Below are 19,659 nucleotides of genomic sequence, written 5' to 3'. Positions count from 1 at the left end.
ATCAATATCATGCATTGCCTTTAAATCCGAAAATACCCCCGTGTTATTAGTGAGGCGTCGTCGGGGCTCTGAGAGATGCGCGCGCCCGGGACAGACCCCTGCGCCCCCTGGCGGCGCCCCGAGGCCCCGCCCCACGAGGCCCGAGCGACGGGGCGGGGCGCGGAGCCCCAGCGGAGCCCAGTCCTGCCCCGCCCGGGAGGACTTGCAACACTCGGAGGCCAGGAACGCACCGTCGGGAACGGCGCAGGCAAGCCAGGGGGCCTGGGCCGGCGCCGTTGGGGACTGTGGGCGGTGGGGACTGGGCCAGGGCTGGGGCGGCCACGCGCCGGGGCGCCTAAACTTTTCGGAGCCCGCTTCCGGCTTGCCCGCTCCTGGGCCCAAGGAGCCCGTTCCAGAATGGGGATCTCTCCGCCTGGCCCTTGGTGTTTCGCTCTTCCTGGGCGCGCGGGTGGGCGGCCCGGTCTGTGGAACCTGGTTAGCCTTGGGAGCCCAGCAGCGTGTTGTGGGCACTGGTGAGCGGAGCCAGGGTCTGGGGGTGTCCTCGTGTCCCCTCTTTCGGGCACGAGTGGCCTCTCTGTCGCAGGGCCTGTCCACCATGGCAGCCCGAGTGGCCAGCTGTGTGGGATGAGGGCTTTCATGGCCCTCAGCTGGTGAGAAGAGGGAAGAGGGAGGGGAGACAGCCAGGGCCTGGCACGGACCCCAGGTTGCCCCCGCACGCGCTGGGGCCAGTCTTAATGTAGACAGGTGAATATTTAAGGGGTGGAGAAGGGAGGTCCTAGCTTGCAGCTGGGGCAGAAGCCAATGAGCAGCTCAAGTGTTTGACATGGAGAAGTGGCCACCTCTGTCACCATGACTTTGCCCTCTGCCAGTCCCACGTCCAGCTACTGTTTCCCGGCTGGGTTCACAGAGCTACAGGGAAGTAACATCCCCCTCGTGACTTCTTTGGGTCAGAGTGAAAACAAAACAGGGAAAGGAGAAAAGGGAAAGCAAGTGGAGAGGCTGGGGCAGGAGCCAGGGACCAGTGGGAGGAAGCAGAGGGAGGCTGCTGGGAGGCCAGGCCCTGACCTTGTGGGGTCAGCACCAATTCTTGTCCTGTGGGGTCTCCATCTCCTCTCACTCCTCTGTGGCCTCTGCGTGGTACCCAGGAGTTTGGGGTTCTACCTGAGCACCCTGGACATGGGATAAGTAGGCCTGGGAACGCAGGTCAGAGCCAGATGTCATGGAAGGACCCTCAGGTGTCCAGTTCTCTGGGCTCTGAAATATTCATCTCATCGGTGAGCTTTGGTTTCCAAGCTGGCGCCTTTGGGCTGGCCAGCGGTGGCAGGGGAGCCAGGTGCCTCCTGGGGCTGCTTTGTTGGCACAAAGGGGGAGCCATACTTCCTCCTCACCTGCCTCCTCTCTCTGTCTCTCCAGTCTTGAGGATCCAGAGAACCAGTTTATAGCTTAAATGGAAGAGGCAGGACCACAGTGTCAGGGGCCCTGTCTTCCTGTGCTATGACCTCAAGGCCTCACTTGTAAAAATGAGCACATCAGAGAGGTAATGATGGGTTATCCTGTAAGTGTTGGGAGAGCCTCATGTCATCAGCTGGGGTAATAGCCACCTGGGCTCAGCCTCCTCCCCTGGGAATGGGTGCCTCAGCCAGACGCTGTCTACCTCAGAGCACCTCCGACCGCAGGCCTCACCCTGGGCCCTTCAGAAACAGCAGAAGCCACAGAGAAGGGAAACACACATACTTGCGTGTTTTCAGAGGGCTGAACTGGGAGGACCAGAGAGTGGAAGCTTATACACTTCTCTGGGAAGAAGTTCTGCTAACGACATGGCTGACCATGACATGGGCCTTCTGGACCTATTCTGTTGGGGACACTGGAAGGGATGACCTTGACAGAATCTTCCAACCCTAAGATTCTGGGATTCTAGGCCAAAACCTGTGTCTTGTTTTGAAGTAGAAATGATACCCAGAAGTCCACAGGCCACAGTGGCAGGTACCTCCATTGGTGGGAGGGAGATAATAACGGGCCCCCACTTTTGTATGTAATGATTTGTGCTTTGCTCCGTTGCACAGAGGTGAGGTTAGGGGTGCCCGTTTCCTGGTTCTGTGCTAGCTGGATATGTCCCCCAGCCCTTGGCAGTAAATCCCATGGTGGGATAGCAGCTGTGTGGAATGGGGGAAGGGGAGGACCCTCACCAGGGATCCTGGCACTGGGCTGACCCCCTGAAAGTGAGAGGGCATGTATAGTACTTCATGTGACTGCTCTGAGGGGCAGCTAGGTGGACGCACAAAGGTTTTAAGAGAGAAGGAGTTAGGTTATGAATGATTCTCAGGGTTGGGTGTCTATAATACAAAGGTGGCCTGGATCAGCATCCCACAGAATGTTAATAGGTTTGCCTCGATAAAAGTGGTTCAGGCTTAAGGAAGTTTGAAGGAACACTGGGTTAAACAAAGCTGAACAGGGTTGCTTATGGCAGGCCTTCTCAGGGGCTGAATATGCCATTGTGAATTTCCAAGAAGGGGGCGTGGATTGTTTCTCAAGCGTCATCTGTTTCCAGTACTCATCCATTAACGTCTCCTGGGGCGTGTTCTTTAGAACAGTCGGGGAAGTGCCTGGCTAGGTGATTCTGTTTCTCCACTCTCTGGCTCCCATAAACAAGTCCCTACTCCTTTCCCCCACATGGGCTGATTTAGGGATAAAAGGAGGCCAGGGGATGTCATTTGCCTGGATTCCTGCGGCTAGTTCATGAACCCAGGTCAGTGGACTTCCTGCCTCCTACTCTTTCTTTTCTAGAGCGTTATAATGTTTAGCCTGGGGGTAACTGATCACCCAGGAAGAGCTGGTCATAGGGTCCAGACAGCATTATGGGTACAGTTTGGGAGGGTATGGACAGCCCCATCCTGAGAACATGCCATGTCCTTCTGCTTCTGAAGGTGTCCTCTCAAACGGTTGCACATCCGTAGTGACCCCCCAGTGTAGGTTCTTGGGGAGCCATGCCATTCTGCCCTGAAGCCTTCTGTTAGGCTATTCATTCGGAATCAGAAACTGGCAGAGTGGACTTTGATCTTTCAGGTTTTTTTTTTTTTTTTCTGTCGTACAGGCTGGAGTGCAGTGGCATGGTGTTGGCTCACTGCAACCTACGTCTCCCATGTCCCAGGTTCAAGCGATTCTCCTGCCTCAGCCTCCCCAGAAGCTGGGATTACAGGCACGTGCCACCATGCCCGGCTAATTTTTGTATTTTTAGCAGAGACAGCGTTTCACCATGTTGGTCTCGAACACCTGACCTCAAGTGATCCACCTGGCTTGGCCTCCCAAAGTGCTGGGATTACAGGCATGAGCCACCATGCCCGGCCATTCTTTCAGTTGAGGGGAATTGTCTTACTGATGTTAAAAGTTGGTCTAGAGATGTGGCTCTCACAGTGGAGTCAGTCCCAAAGCCAGGACAAGAACTCGGGTCCCTGCCTCCTAGCCCAGGTCCCAGGCTTCAGATCAACTTTCTGCAGGGGAAAGAAATAATGGTAGCAGCAATAGCTTGCTCAGCTCCTATCGTTTTGATCTTTGCTGCCTGGCCCCCACCCTGGGTGCTGCCTATTCATGCAGGTGCCTGCTACAGGTGCCTCAGGGGCTTCTACTCCTGCCTGATATAAAAGCAAAGAGGCTGAATTTTAAATCAGGCATGAGACCTGGGCTTAAACTCATCTCTGCTGTTTGCCTGCTGTGGGACCCTAGATCTTTTCTTCTCTGAATTTCAGTTTTCTCATCTATAGAGTGGGATGGGGGTAAGAATACCTCACAGCACTGTTGCAAGGATCAGATGTGCCTTAGTTATTATAGGTTGAGTATCCCTTATCCAAAATGGGGACCATTTTGACAATTTCCTTCCTTCCCTTTTCCTTTACCCACCCCAACTCCCTTCCACCCCCAAGAAAACACTTTACTCTCCTACTCCAGCATATAGGCACGATACCCATGGGGGCAGACATCTACAGTGGCAGCAGCACATGGATTTTGGATTTTTTCAGATTTGGGGCTATGTATATTATACTTACTGGTTGAGCATCCCTAATCTGAAAATCTGAAATGAGAAATGCTCCAGTGAGCATTCCTTTGAGTGTCATCTTGGTGGTCAAAAAGTTTCAGATTGTGGAGTATTTTGGATTTTGGAAATGAGGGATATTCAACCTGGACTTCCTTAGTTGTGTAGTAAGTACTGGAAGTAGTTCAACTACTCTAAGTGGTTGCCTTCCTTCCCTAGCTATTTTATTTATTTATTTTTTGAGATGGAGTCTTGCTGTGTCGCCCAGGCTGGAGTGCAGTGGCGCCATCTTGACTCACTGCAAGCTCCGCCTCCCGAGTTCACTCCATTCTCCTGCCTCAGCCTCCCGAGTAGCTGGGACTACAGGTGCCTGCCACCACACCCAGCTAAGTTTTTGTATTTTTAGTAGAGACGGGGTTTCACCGTGTTAGCCAGGGTGGTCTTGATCTCCTGACCTCGTGATCCACCCACCTTGGCCTCCCAAAGTGCTGGGATTACAGGCGTGAGCCACCATGCCTTCCCTAGTTCTTTATTGGGGTTAGTTATCAGTTTCGTTTTTCTATCTCTTTCCCCTCCTAATCTTGAAGTTCAATGAAAAGACAGGAGATGATGAAACAAAGAAGGAGGTGAACAAGGACTGCGCTCACAAGTATTTCAGCATCAGTTTGCTAATGGCTTCCTCTTCCCTTATCTGTACTCCCAGGCCATCCTGACTTGGGTGGGGTAACCTGAGATTACCACTCTGATCACAGGATTCTACTCCAGACAAGGGTGGCGGAGCTGCGGTGCCTGGGTCCTCTAGTGATCCCCAGGACAGCCTCTCCCTCCTGGTAGCTTAGAGCCACCCCTCGGTCTCCATGGGTTCAGACAGAGGCCACCCTGGCTAGAGAGGGGGCTGGGAGGGGTGGCCTCGAGTTGGGGGCCAGAAGTCGAGGGCTGGCAGTCTTTTTTTTTTTTTTTTTGAGACGGAGTTTCACTCTTGTTGCCCAGGCTGGAGTGCAATGGCGTGTTCTTGGCTCACTGCAACCTCTGCCTCTCTGGTTCAAGCGATCCCCCTGCCTCAGCCTCCCTAGTAGCTGGGACTTCAGGTGTGCGCTACCACGCCAAGCTAATTTTTTGTATTTTTTGGTAGAGATGGGGTTTGACCATGTTAGCCACGATGGTCTTGATCTCCTGACCTCATGATCCACCTGCCTCAGCCTCCCAAAGTGCTGGGATTACAGACGTGAGCCACTGCGCCCGGCCTGGTCTTAACTGTTTCTGAGCTGAGAGGTCACTAGAGAACTGAGAGAATGGTAGCTTGTTCTAGCTCCTCCTTGGGAGAGGGTGTGTGGTGGTGTCTGTCACTGAGAGAGTGGGCAGGGCTGGGAAGGGGCGTTCCAAACCTATGACCAAGAGGGCTGTTCTGGGGTGGAGAAGGAACTTTCTTGGCTCTGGGGTTTCCTTGTCTGTCAGATGACCAGCTGAGATCCAAAGTCTAAGCCAGCTCTGATATTTTAGTGTTTAGATCCCTGTGGCTTCATCCTCTTAATCCCAAAGTTCAGGCTGATGGAAGGATATTTAGTTGATTCTGGGCCCCCTTGGTGCAGAATCAGGCCTGGTGAGTTGCCCAAACGCGCTCCTGGGTATATCTTTTTACTCATCTGCTCTCGTGGCTATGAGGTCAGCTGTGCCCTGGGGTAGGAGGATCAAGTGTTTTCTTGTGGGGGCAGATAAAGGAAAAGGGAGGGGAACAAACCGACAGATCCGGGCTGTGCTCCTGCGCCTGCTGGGTGGGGTTTCCTGAGATGCGCATTCTGAGCTATTCTTTCCACTCTGGGCATCCGTCCCTGGCAGGGAGGAGGGCAGGCTGCCTGGACCAGTCAGCTGCTCCTTTCCATCCCTCTGTCCAGTACACACACTTTCCTCTTGCTGTAACCCCAGTAGCTCAGGCCTCCTCTGCAGATTCTGGAGCCTTAACCCTTCAGATACCCCCAGGAGAGCCCCAGCCGGGGCCTCAGTAGGCCAACAGCAGGGTTACCACACTGAGAGGGCTCCAGGGGAGGATGTGCTTCCACCTCTGCATCTGAAAACCGTGACACCCAGCAAGTCCTGCTGTCTGAGCTCACCCACTTGTGCCACTGCTGTGGTAGAAAGCGGGGGCTCTGGTTCCTTCCTAATGGGGGACTGTGGCCCTGAAAGAGGAGCACACTTAGATCTATAACGGGCAAGGATAGGGCACAGTCTGAATGCCTTGATACCAGGCATTGTGAGGCGAGGAAGAATGTTCTAATGATTGGAGCTGTCTGCAGCCAAGGGGCTTGCTCCACGTTGCTGGAGTTCCTTCAAGCAGAAGGTGGGCCAGACGCGGTGGCTCACGCCTGTAATCCCAGCACTTTGGGAGGTTTCGGTGGGTGGCTAACTTGAGGCCGGGAGTTTGCCAGCCTGGCCAACATGGTGAAATCCTGTTTCTACCAAAAAAACAAAAAACAAAAACAAGCAGAAGGTGAATGCCTACTGTATTTTGGGAAAATTCAGGCTTCCAGTGGGAACCTTAAAATTCCTTTTTAGCCCCTGCAGACTGTGAGCCCCTCTAGCAGCTGCTGGCAGAACCCGGAAGATCTGATTTCTAGTCTTTGGGTATCATCCTCACTCTCGGTCAATCTCGTGATCTCTCTCCCCTTCTCCCTCCTTCCGTTCCCCTCCATTCTCCAGTCTCTACCCTTAGACATAGCTACGAAAGTAAACACTGACCCTTTCCCCCTTTGCTGCTACCTAGGCAGATGCCAGCCCCACACCTCATCCCTAGCGGAGGCCTCGATGATGTGGAAGTGCCCAGGGCCCTTATGGAGGCTGGGCAGGAGCCCAAGAGCAGGCTCTAAGGCTGCCAGACCTGGCAGCCATGGGCCCCGGAGGCTCTTGCCAGTCTGACAGTGTTCTTGGCACTGCTCAGAGGTGAGTGTGGCTGAGTTTAGCAACTCCCCTAGCTAGCATTAATGCTGGGGTTTCCTCTCCTGTGCCCAGGTCTCTATGCAGACAGCTAGGATATCGTCCTGTCCCCAGGACCAGCTTGGTAACCAAGGACAGGTCCCTGTGCTATGGCTGTCTAGTTAGTAAAGTGAGGGGTTGGCTGGCCTTGGGTGAGTTTCTTTTCAGCTCTGACCTTTATGTATCTCCATGCCTGGGCCACCCTCTTCACCCAGGGCCATTGGCCAGAGTGTTAGCCCCATGGTGATGTGGAGGGCCTGAGTAGTTTGGCTTCCACTTGCGTCAGCCTCCTGTTGTCATGAGAGGGTTTTAGATGGAAGCTATGGCAGAAGGGATGAGAAGGTTGGCTAGACAGGGTGTTTTCGGGGGAGGGATTAAGACCAGGCGCTTGGGAGTCAGTCTTGGGGCTCATTTTGACTTCATCACACTTTAGCTTGGTTATCCTGGCCAAGTGATTTAATTCTTCTGTGCCTCGATCTCTTCACTTGTAAATGGGAATAATAATAACAGTATTAACTTGCTGGACTGTTGTAAAGATTTAATGAAAATAACCAACCTTTATCCTCGTTGATCAGGGGTCGGGTTTCATTCTAAACACTCTATGTGTATTTTCTTTTTTCTTTTCTTCGAGATGGAGTCTCGCTCTGTCACCCAGGCTGGAGTGCAGTGGCGCGATCTTGGCTCACTGCAACCTCCGCCTCCCCGGTTGAAGTGATTCTTCTGCCTCAGCCTCCCAAGTAACTGGGATTCTAGGCGCCTGCTGCCATGCCCAGCTAATTTTTATATTTTTAGTAGAGATGGGGTTTCACCATTTGGCCAGGCTGGTCTCGAACTCCTGATCTCAGGTGATCCACCTGCCTCGGCCTCTCAAAGTGTTGAGATTACAGGCGTGAGCCACTGTGCCAGGCCTGCTATGTGTATTTTCTCACTTAATTTTTATAGCAGCCCCGTGGAGGGTACTATTACTAGTGTGAGACCCATTTTCCAGGTGAAGAAACTGAGGCATAGTGAATTGAAGTGGTCATGGCAGTTTCTGGTGTGGATGGGCTGGTGGCTGAGGTGCCCGGAGGACTGGCCTGGAAACTGCTGTGTGCAGGCAGGCCTACTAGCACATGCTTTTGAAACCAAAAGCCTGAAGGGAGGGGCAAGGGAGGCAAGAGTGAGGCTCTGAGTCAGCACCCTCTGAGCTGCGCCAGAACCTTGGAGTCCTGGCGGCCCATGGGAGGCTGACCCTTCTCTCTGAGTCACCTTTCACCCGGTGGCTGCCACAGCCACTTGGTCTGGAAAGTTACCTGTTTGCCCTGCTTGGCTCAGAGGAGGGAGCAGGGGCAGCTCTCTGGCCAAGCAAAGGTCAGGCCCTGCAGAGCGGAGTTCCCAGGATCATAGTCTGTTGTTAGAGGGGGCAGTGGGCTTAGAGGTCGTGTGGCCCCCACCTCATTTCACAGCGGTGCACCCTGAGGAGGTGCTGGGACACGTCATGGTGACATCATGGTTGGGGTTTCTGCCCACGGAGCCTTTCCGGCCAGTGCCTTTTTTTTTTTTTTTTTTTTGAGATGGAGTCTTGCTCTGTTGCCCAGGCTGGAGTACAGTGGCGTGATCTCAGCTCACCACAATCTCTGCCTCCCGGGTTCAAGTGATTCTCCTGCCTCAGCCTCCTGAGTAACTGGGACTACAGGTACACGCCACCATGCCTGGCTAATTTTTGCATTTTTAGTAGAGCAGGGTTTCACTATGTTGGCCAGGCTGGTCTCGAACTCCTGACCTCATGATCTGCCCACTTCAGCCTTCCAAAGTGCTGGGATTACAGGCGTGAGCCACTGCACCAGGCCAGCTTTGTATTTCTGACCTGACATTCTTGCCCTGGTTCTATCCCAGCCCCTCTGGGGAGATGGAGAACAGCTTTCCTCAAAATAACCCACTTAGAGACCTGGACTTTGTTCAATTCCCCCTCCTCAACCCTCCCTGCCACTTTCCTGTCTCTGAATTATCCCAGTGGTCTTAAGAGAGAAGAGTTAAGACAGTCCTTTATCTGATCCCTGAACTGTGCAGCGTGCCCTAAAAAGAGATGCTGGTCTCTGTTGCTTCCAGCAGAGCCTCTGAGAGCCTCTGGTGTCTGCTGACCTGCATCTGGGGGTGTCCTCCTTGGGGATCCTAAAGCCCCCTGTAGATGCTCTAGAAGAGGTGGTGGCCCTGTCAAGCCCGGACTGCCAGGGCTTGTCCTTACTGGGGATGCAGGGGCCCTCTAGGGGCCTCCTTAGCTCTTCCTAAGCCTGCATCTCCGCTACCTCAGAGGGGACCACCAGGCCCAGAGGACAGTAACTGGCAGAGGAGGCATAAGAGCACCCCATGACATAAAGGACCTGGACCCAGGATCTGGAAGGCCTCCGTCCTGGTTATGCCACTGACCTGCGAGTTCTGGGGTCCTGGGGAATCACTTCCCTGTTAAGGGCCTGCATTCTGTCATCTGAAGTGAGCATTTGGAGCTTATGGCCTCGAGGTCCCTTCCAGCTCCATTTTGGGGTTCCCTCCCCTTGGTTCCTTGGCTCTCCCCTGGCTGTGGGACTCTTCCTGCTGCAGGGAAGGCATTCCCTTGACCTTGTGGCCTGACTCCTCAGCTCTTTCTCCTCCCTGCTAGCACTGCACCTGGAAAACAGGTGGAACTCACAGAGAGCCTGGGATTCAGAACATCTGTCTCCCCCTCCGGGGGGCCGAGGGGCCCTGCACTCACTCTCTCCTCCCTAGCAAGGCCAGAGAGCAGCCATGGTCGCAGGCTGCCACATGCCTTTCTGACACGCCACTGCTGTTATTTGAAGGAACCAGAAAGTCCTGTCTCAGGCTGTCCCTTTGGCACAGCCTCCCCACCCCCAGCCCCTGTACTACCCACCCCTGCTTCTCAGGCTTCCTGACTCAGCCTGCCACTGGCCCCCGGGTCCCTGGATCCCTTCCCCCTTGGGGCCTGGCAGCTCTGGCGCTGGGGCTAGCTTGTTTTCCTCCACTTCTCCCCCTGGCTCTCCACTTCGAGCCTTGGCTGCAACCCAGCTCTGGCTTCCAGGCCTGGCATGCCTGTGGCAGCTGTGGCAGGGGCAGAGCTGACCCTTTCAGAGGGTCCCAGCTGGACCTGTGAGTTGCCAGGAGGCTGTGCCTGGGCCATCTGGCTTCTTCGCTGGTTCTGCCATCAAGCCACCAACACTGGAAGGTTTTCTTAAATGAGAACAGGGAGTTCCCAGGCTCCCTGGTTCCCTGTCTCCTCAGTGAATCCTTCCTCCTGCTTTCCTATGGCTGGGGAGCCGCACAGTGAGAGGCCCGTAGACAAAAAGCAGGCGCAGAGGCAGGAGGGACAGGAGCCCAGCTGGTGGGGAGGCGGCCTGTGGACAGCAAATGACACACTGCCCTCTAAAGAGAAAATAGGAGGTGTTCCTCTCCACAGAGGCAACCTGGATAAGGCTGGAAGTGGAGCCACGAGGCTGAGTGAGCTGGGCCTGGGTATTCATGATTGCTTTTCTCCTCTTCCATTTCAGGTCCCAGCAGCTGGGGTTCCCCTTCAGCCTGTGAGCGGCCATGTCCAACCCCAGCGCCCCACCACCATATGAGGACCGCAACCCCCTATACCCAGGCCCTCCACCTCCTGGGGGCTATGGGCAGCCATCCGTCCTGCCAGGAGGGTATCCTGCCTACCCTGGCTACCCGCAGCCTGGCTACGGTCACCCTGCTGGCTACCCACAGCCCATGCCCCCCATCCACCCGATGCCCATGAACTACGGTGAGTCCTGGAAGGGCAGATGGAGGGTGGGTGGGAGGGACAGCACTTGGAGCAGATGAGGCCACCACCTCCTGTCCCCTTTCTCTTTTGGTTCCCTTTAAATCCCTTTTCTCATCTTCTCTGTTGAGATCTCTCCCTCTGTTTCTTGTCTTTGTTACCCTCCACTTTTTCTCTCAGCAACTGGCCCCCAGCCACTTGCTGGCCCCTTTGTTCAAGGAGACCCACGAGGCATGTCCCAGAACAAGTATACACCACAGGAGAATGGGGCTGGGTCAAGTAATGACTCCTGAGGGGTTACCTCAGGGCACCGGCTCTGTTTCCCAACAAACTGCTGCCATCTCCCAAACCTGATGCCTTCCTTAGGAACTCCTTTGGGAACCTGAACCACTTTTCTCATCCTTTAAAGTGAAATCTGACTTTTGCAAAAGACATTTGGAGCCAAGTTTGGTAAATATCATGGCAGGGACATGCTGTGTTCAGTCAGAAATGAGGTGGGGCTGGGCGTGGTGGCTCACGCCTGTAATCCCAGCACTTTGGGAGGCTGAGGTGAGCGGATCACCTGAGGTCAGGAGTTTGAGACCAGCCAGACCAGCATGACAAAACCCCATCTCTACTAAAAATACAAAAACTTAGCTGAGTGTGGTGGCGTGCACCTGTAATCCCAGCTACTTTAGCTGAGTGTGGTGGCGTGCACCTGTAATCCCAGCTACTTGGGAGGCTGAGGGAGCAGAATCGCTTGAACCCAGGATTGCACCACTGCACTTCAGTCTGAGCAACAGAGCGAGACTCTGTCTCAAAAAAAAAAAAAAAAAAAAGAGGCTGGGTGCAGTAGCTCACGCCTGTAATCTCAACACTTTGGGAGGCTGAGGTGGGCGGATCACGAGTTCAAGACCAGCCTGGCCAACATGGTGAAACCCTGTCTCTACCAAAAATACAAAAAATTAGCCGGGTGTGGTGGCACATGCCTGTAATCCCAGCTACTCGGGAGGCTGAGACATAAGAATCACTTGAACCCGGGAGGCAGAGGTTGCAGTGAGCCGAGATCATGCCATTGTACTCCAGTTTGGGCAACAAGACCGAAACTCCATCTCAAAAAAGAGGCATTCAGGCATCCAGGGAATGTTTGCAGCCCTGCAGCGTCTTTGAACCCCAGAGGGCTGTCAGCCAGCTCTCACCTGGACATGTGCGCTCGTGCGGATCTGCGCATGGGTCTTGCACAGTCACGCACACCCTCTGCACACCTGCCTCTGTGAGGCTGATGCAGATCCCCGTCTTCAGCTCCATCCCTGCTGCTGCACAAACTGCACTCTGCCGCCTTCTTTTTCTCCGACCCTCTGTCCATGTCCCCTGTTCTGCCCTGGCTGGCTGCCCCAGTGGATGCCCGCACATGCTCCTGCCTGGCTTCCTCACTACATTATGACCCCGCAGTGAACCCCTAGTGGTGTGGGCTGGGCACACAGAAACTCTCTACAGATGCATGCGAGGAACATTTCCCACCTAAACCCCCTTGTGACAGGCCAGCTCTGGGTCACTCTGAGGGTGTCTAGAGGACCCCAGCTTGGGAGAAGAGTTCCTGTTATAACACTTGTCTTTTGGCTGGAGATACCTGAGACTTTGAGAGTGTCAGGGAGGCTTTGGGATTGAGGCCACATATCTCAGGTCCCTAGCTGGTCAAGTGTCATCTGTCCCTAGGCCCAGGCCATGGCTATGATGGGGAGGAGAGAGCGGTGAGTGATAGCTTCGGGCCTGGAGAGTGGGATGACCGGAAAGTGCGACACACTTTTATCCGAAAGGTAAGATACGCACTGGGAGGTGGGTGTACCTGGGGCCCTTCAGGCTGTGGGAATGGGGAGTGGGTAGGCCACAGTAGCTCCATGGCACCAATTCCATGAAATACGCTGGCTGCCTGTCTTCTCTAGCCTTGTCTGCTTCTCAGAGGGGCACCTGGCTTCTCTAACCCCAAGGTTCCCCCTGTTTTTGCACCTCTCTTCTTGACCATGTTTTGGGAGGACACATTCAGTCTGGGAGAATCTCCTAGGTGGGCTCTGCCACAGTGCCCACCTTCCCCAGACATCTTTCTCCCCTTAGACTATAGGCAGCTTGGAGCCAGAAATGATCCTACTTGCTTGTAACCCACCCTTTCTATCTCATAGCTGCACAGAACGTGCAGACTGAGCTGCTGGGTGTGCAAAGGCTGTACTGGTAGAGCATGGTGGCCAGGCAGGGCAAGTCAGTAGTCACCGAGGCTGGTGTTGGACAGGAGGGGAGATGGCAGGGAGCATGGGAGGGTGGCTGAGGACACATAGCCTCTGAGCCAGGCATCTCACTGGGGTCGCCTCTGGGCCAGGCTGCAGCTAGGAAGGGTTCTTGAGTGGGAGGAAAGGATTGGGGGCTGGCAGCTTCCTGGGGGAGGCCAGGGGTGCCAGATGGTGACCCATGCCCGGCCGTCTGTATCCAGGTTTACTCCATCATCTCCGTGCAGCTGCTCATCACCGTGGCCATCATTGCTATCTTCACCTTTGTGTAAGTCTCTAGGCCTTGCCACCCACTCCTGCCGCCCTGGGGGTTCAGGGTCACCTGCTGGGAGTATGGGTGGCCGTGGGCCCTGCTCTCAGGGTGACCATGGGCAATTAGAGAAGGTGGAGCCAGGGCTGCCTGGCAGGCCTGGGTGGGGCAGACAAGCCTCAGGGTGACTCCTCCTGTCCTCCCCTGCCCCACAGGGAACCTGTCAGCGCCTTTGTGAGGAGAAATGTGGCTGTCTACTACGTGTCCTAGTGAGTGTGTGCTCCTCTGTGGTCGGGCAGGGAGGCAGGGGTTGCAGGCTTCTGTTTCTAGGTGACCAGCTTTGCTCAGGGCAGGATCAAAATACTTTTTGGGAGGGCCCCCAAGTTGGTGCCAGTTTCCCATGCCAGAGGGTGTGGGTGTGTGTGCCCAGATGAGTAACAGACCGCCAGAAGTCAAGAGAGCAAGAGTGGGACCTGCTGGTGGTGGCATGCACGCTGTGCTGCAGCCCCCATGTCCTCTCAGCCCGTCAACTGCAGCCTCCCCAGACCTCCTTCCTGGCCAGAGCCTGGTGCTTCAGAGCATCTCAGTGACCCTGGCTGGGGGTAATCTTGTTCTTGCTTCCTGTTGTGTTGCTTTCCCTCAGACTTCCAAACAGCTGTTTGGGCCCCGACTCACTGGCCTGGTGTGTGCTGCCAGATGGGGCAGGTTTGGGCCTGAACTGCTTCCCCATCTCTTTCTCCCCAGTGCTGTCTTCGTTGTCACCTACCTGATCCTTGCCTGCTGCCAGGGACCCAGGTGAGTCCCAGAGACTTAAGACAGTGAGAGGGATGACAGGGGTTGGGATGGGGACCGAGTATTTTGGAAAGAAAAAGGATTCCTTTATAGCAGCTGAATGGAAACTTACAAGAAATGAGGAGGAGGATGATGGCAGCTACTGTTCAGGTGTATACAAAGGACCATGTGTGTGCAGGAGCTAACTAGCTGTCACTCTAATAGCAACCCTGCAAGACAGGTAGCATTTTAACCAGTTAACAAATAGGAAGAACCTGAGGCTCAAAGAGGCTGAGTAACTTTCTCCGCGTCACACAGGCAGTCAGTAAGAGCCTGAGCTGCAAACCAGTCCAGGCGTTTCTGGCACCACAGCACAGGTCTGTCCCACTGGCCTGTGTAGAACACCTGAACAGGTGCCAAAGGCCATGCCAGCCTCCCTCCTTGGAGTCACGGCTTAATCCTCCAGGCACGGGAGCCAAGCACTTCCTTCTGCTGCAGGAACCTCTGACACCTGAGGGGCCCCGAGTCATTTAATCAGGGCTTCTGTTTCCCTTCAGACGCCGTTTCCCATGGAACATCATCTTGCTGACCCTTTTTGTAAGTCTAGAAGGGTGGCGGGAGGGTGTGGAGATGCTGTGAGGGAGGCTGGTCCCAGGGAAGGGATGGGGACACACTGCAGAATGATGTCCTGGCTGTGTCCCCCACCTTATCTGGGCCGCCTGTTCTGATTTCCTCTGTGGCTGCCTCTTTCCAACTTGGTGGCGTTCCCCAGCTCTGGCAGAGGCCACCATGGCCACTCCCCCAGCACCCTGCCTGCCTTCCTTTTTAAGCGTTTCATTCTTGTTTCTCTCCTTCCCTCAGACTTTTGCCATGGGCTTCATGACAGGTACCATTTCCAGGTACATTCGGGGGTAAAGCACCACTCCTGGGAAGTGTGTATTGTGGGGAGTGGGGTGTTCCTGGGCCGGCAGCCAGATGCATGGGTGGATTCTGGGCAGGTGCCCTCTGGAGGTGGTGATTTTGAAGTCATTCATATGTGGCTTAATGCCTGTTGTCTCTAACTCCTACTTCTCCCCAGTATGTACCAAACCAAAGCCGTCATCATTGCAATGATCATCACTGCGGTGGTATCCATTTCAGTCACCATCTTCTGCTTTCAGACCAAGGTGAGGGCATGGAGGGCCCTTCCCTGGCCCCCCCGACTCCCCTTTCTTATCAGGCCTGGCCCTTGAGCAGGCCTGGGCAGGCCCGGACCCCTGTACACCAGGGATGTTCCCTAGAGACCTGATCCCCTTCTCCTCATCTGCACCTACAAAACTGTGTCCTGTTTCTGTCCTTAGAATGTTGTGGGCACTCCCATGTCCCCTAGGAGGCAGCACTGGGACTCCCTGGCAGGACCAGTCTGGCTGGACTGGTTGTCACAGCTGTCTGACAGGTGCCTCCTTCTCCCTTCCTGGCAGGTGGACTTCACCTCGTGCACAGGCCTCTTCTGTGTCCTGGGAATTGTGCTTATGGTGACTGGGATTGTCACTAGCATTGTGCTGTACTTCAAATACGTGAGTGTCCCAGGAGAGCTGGGGTCAGTGAACCCAGTGTTCAGAGCAGACTTTCTATATAGTATGGTCTCGCAGGCCCCAAAAGCCCCCGGGGCGGGCTCTGACCTCCAAAACCTCTAGACTGGCTAGCAAAGGCACCAACGTGGAGGCAGCATCCTTGTGGGTGAGGGTAGACTCTATGTGGAGATGGGCGGCCTTGGAGCCAGAGCACCTGAAGCTCTGGGCTGCATCATTGCACTCCTAGGGGAAGGGGTGGATTCATTCTGCCTGGCAGCTGAGAATCAGGTTCTAGGAGGCAGACTGGGAGAGGAACCCAGAGGACTGAGATGGTGGGCCTGGGTGGAAGGGACCTTGGGGGTCTTTGGATTCAATTATTTCCTTTATTCCATTCAGCAGGGGGAGAACAGTGCCGAAGGGGAATGATGGGGACACGAGGGCTGCCTGCCCATGGGCCAGCTTTGCCCTTCTGTGGATGGCCACCTGTGGGCATGTCATGTGGGCTGTCCTGTGGGTGCTCCCAGATTCTGATACTCACCAGAGGGGTTGGGGAGCCTCCCTTCTTCCTTAGTCTACCCCTCCCAGGCTGGGCTGTAGGAACTGGTCTATTGAATTCTGTCCATGACTGGGGGGGCGGTGCTGGATCTGCCCCCTTTAGAACTGTAATTCAACTGCCTTTTTTCTAGAAGTATAGTAGACACTTGTGTACCTTGACTGGCTTTGGAGATTGGTTTTATACAGCCATGGCAGGATGGCCTCTGCTTTCTCTGCTGGATATAGCACCAGTCTTAATTTCCTCCAGGATCTGGAAAGGCAGTAGCCTTTCATGGAGAGCTAGTTTCCCTAGTTCTACCCACTGTCACGCCACTATCCTGGGAGAAGCTGAGGCCTGTGGGCCTGTGCTTTGCTGAGGTTTTTAATGCCATTCCCTGTCCCCTTCTTCCCCAGGTTTACTGGCTCCACATGCTCTATGCTGCTCTGGGGGCCATTTGTTTCACCCTGGTGAGTAAGTCCCAGCCCCACTCTAGGAAGGGGAGCTGAAGGGATGAGGGGAGGAACCTAGGGAAGGGGGCATGAATTTAGACTGCCTAGGAGGCAGGGAATGGGGCCATAGCTGGCCATTCCTCCCACTACTGTCCAGAGGTTCCATTGATTTTTGTGGGCACTCTCGCCATCTTTTGTTGACGCTGCCCGCTATTAGAACACTAGTCAGCCATATCATTGAGAACGGTGTGTCTGCCTCCTTCGCTAGACTGTGAGCGGCTACAGCATAGAGCCCATATGTTATGCTGTGCATTAATGTGGCCCTAAGCACTGTGTGGCGCATAGGCCCCCAGGACAAATCTGCTGACCAAAAATGAGCTCTGGACACTGATGCCTGAGTTCTCACTTCTGGCTCCCCTATCCTTGCAGTTCCTGGCTTACGACACACAGCTGGTCCTAGGGAACCGGAAGCACACCATCAGCCCGGAGGACTACATCACTGGCGCCCTGCAGATTTACACAGACATCATCTACATCTTCACCTTTGTGCTGCAGCTGATGGGGGATCGCAATTAAGGAGCAAGCCCCTGTTTCACCTGACCCTGGGCTCTCCCTTCCAAGCTAGAGGGCTGGGCCTTGTGACTGTGGTCTGGGCTTCAGGCCCCTTTCCTTCCCCTTGAGTAACATGCCCAGTTTCCTTTCTGTCCTGGAGACAGGTGGCCTCTCTGGCTATGGATGTGTGGGTACCTGGTGGGGACGGAGCTAGGGGCTGACCGTTGCTCTTGGTGGGCTTGGCAGGGACTAGGCTGAAGATGTGTCTTCTCCCCACCACCGACTATATGACACCACATTCTTCCTAACAGCTGGGGTTGGGAGGAAGATGAAAAGAGCCTATTCGATAGCTAGAAGGGAATATGAAAGGTAGAAGTGACTTCAAGGTCACGAGGTTCCCCTCCCACCTCTGTCACAGGCTTCTTGGCTACGCAGTTGGAGCTGCTTCTTCCCCCAGCAAAGCCAGAGAGATTTATCCCCGGCGTCCTGGACACATAGGCCATTATCCTGTATTCCTTTGGTTTGGCATCTTTTAGCTCAGGAAGGTAGACGAGATCTGTGCCTATGGGTCTCCTTGCTTCAATCCCTTCTTGTTTCAGTGACATATATATATTGTTTATCTGGGTTAGGGATGGGGGACAGATAATAGAATGAGCAAAGTAACCTATACAGGCCAACACGGAACAGCATCTCCCCTGGGCTTGCTCCTGGCTTGTGACGGTATAAGACAGAGCAGGCCACATATGGCCATCTGCTCCCCATTCTTCAAAGCTGCTGGGGCCTCCTCGCAGGCTTCTGAGATCTCTGGTCAGAGTGAACTCTTGCTTCCTGTATTCAGGCAGCTCAGAGCAGAAAGTAAGGAGCAGAGTCATACGTGTGGCCAGGAAGTAGCCAGGGTGAAGAGAGACTCGGTGCGGGTAGGGAAAATGCCTGGGGGTCCCTCACCTGGTTAGGGAGAGACTGAAGCCCACTGTGGCACTGAAGACTTCTGTATTCTTTCCTCCTGCTAACCCAGGGACGGTCCTAAGAGGAAGGTGACTTCTCTCTGTTTGTCTTAAGTTGCACTGGGGGATTTCTGACTTGAGGCCCATCTCTCCAGCCAGCCACTGCCTTCTTTGTAATATTAAGTGCCTTGAGCTGGAATGGGGAAGGGGGACAAGGGTCAGTCTATCGGGTGGGGGCAGAAATCAAATCAGCCTAAGGATATAGTTAGGATTTCTCTATTAAGTAATTAATCCTAAATATATCACACAAAGGGACACAACTATAAATGTAATAAAGTTTATGTCTAGAAGTTAAAACCCTGTATGGCTCCAGGAATATGTCTGGCTCTGCCCGAAGCATCCACTTCTTCCTTCTGCATTCTGGCTTGGTCTCTCCCACCTTTTCCAAGGTAATTAAATACACTCTATCACAGCAATTCCCATGGATGGATGCAATAGACTAGTGAAGGCTCAGGAGTTGGGTGGGGAAAGGGAGAGCTCAACCCTATCACACTGGATCACTGGATCTGGAAGAGACCTCTTGGCTGTAGTGCTTGACCTTTGCTATACCATGGACCCTTTCCAAAAGCTCATGAGAGCTAACTGTCTTCCCCAAAGAGCTGTATGTATACCTACAGTTTTGCAGATGGAGGAGGGGATGGACTGCAGGTTCAGTCCATGTCAACTCCTGTCTTAGAAATCACCAGTCCCAACTCTTACAAATGAGGAAACTGGGCCTCAAGTTGGCTCACACCTGTAACCCCAGCACTTCGGCAGGCTGAGACGGGCGGATCACCTGAGGTCAGGAGTTTGAGACGAGCCAGACCAACATGCTGAAACCCCAAATCTACTAAAAATACAAAAAAAAAACCCAAAAATTAGCTGGGAGTGGCGGTGGGTGCCTGTAATCCCAGCTACTCTGGAGGCTGAGGCAGGAGGATCGCTTGAACCCAGAAGGTGGAGGTTGCAGTGAGCTGAGATCATGCCATTGTACTCCAGCCTGGGCAACAAGAGTGAAACTCTGTCTCAATAAATAAATAAATAAATAACACAAATAAAAATAAAAACACAAAAAGTAACTGGGCATGGTGGCACTCACCTGTGGTCCCAGCTACTCAAGAGGCTGAGGTAGGAGGATCACTTGAGCCCAGGAGGTGGAGGTTGCAGTGAGCTGACGATCACACCACTGCACTCCAGACTGGGTAACAGAGCGAGACTCCGTCTCAAAAAACAAAACAACCCAACAAAAAAAAAATGAGGAAACTGAGGCCTAGAGTCTAGTCCTTTGGACTCAGTAAAGAGCCGTGCTTTTTTTTGCCTCCACACCCTGAATACCCTGTTTGATTCTCCTTATTGTTTCAAGGCTGAGTGGGACCCCACCCTCCCGGCCAGCAGCTCTGAGGGCTTGGTCCTGAGGGCCCAGGGCCTAGGCTGGTTGCACTTAAGTCTCTGGGTTTGCCCCACCATCCAGCTGGGAACACTGAGCTCTGGGAGAGGGAGCACACATGAGTAACCAGCCCCACCCTCTGCCCCTCCCATCCCAAGGGACTCACAAAC

At 54.2% G+C, this 19,659-nt stretch overlaps 2 protein-coding genes across 12 annotated transcripts in view; one reads left to right on the top strand and one right to left on the bottom strand.

Annotated features, from left to right (window-relative positions):
• The window catches only part of PNKD (PNKD, MBL domain containing), a 77,784-nt gene that overhangs the window by 55,508 nt on the left and 2,617 nt on the right, over positions 1-19,659 (bottom strand). The window lies entirely within an intron of this gene.
• Positions 136-18,423, top strand: TMBIM1 (transmembrane BAX inhibitor motif containing 1). 11 transcript variants are annotated; one of them, XM_025404033.1, is made up of 14 exons: positions 184-247; positions 6,786-6,961; positions 8,572-8,669; positions 10,513-10,754; positions 12,447-12,547; positions 13,213-13,277; positions 13,475-13,528; positions 14,004-14,054; positions 14,588-14,627; positions 14,892-14,929; positions 15,109-15,196; positions 15,491-15,586; positions 16,532-16,585; positions 16,997-18,420. In XM_025404033.1, exons 4-14 carry the CDS (start codon positions 10,553-10,555, stop codon positions 17,141-17,143), a joined length of 936 nt encoding a protein of 311 aa, XP_025259818.1. In that variant the 5' UTR covers positions 184-247; positions 6,786-6,961; positions 8,572-8,669; positions 10,513-10,552; the 3' UTR covers positions 17,144-18,420. The 11 variants fall into 11 exon arrangements, with proteins under 11 accessions (XP_025259811.1, XP_025259817.1, XP_025259810.1 ...); XM_025404026.1 differs by lacking the exon at positions 8,572-8,669 and having other exon boundaries at positions 136-243; positions 16,997-18,423; XM_025404032.1 differs by lacking the exon at positions 6,786-6,961 and having other exon boundaries at positions 136-247; positions 16,997-18,423.

This window comes from Theropithecus gelada, chromosome 12 (assembly GCF_003255815.1).
Source record: "Theropithecus gelada isolate Dixy chromosome 12, Tgel_1.0, whole genome shotgun sequence".
In the NCBI taxonomy this organism is placed as follows: Eukaryota; Metazoa; Chordata; class Mammalia; order Primates; family Cercopithecidae; genus Theropithecus; species Theropithecus gelada.
Note: the sequence above shows the minus strand (reverse complement) of the source record. Positions and strands in the feature narration are given on the sequence as shown.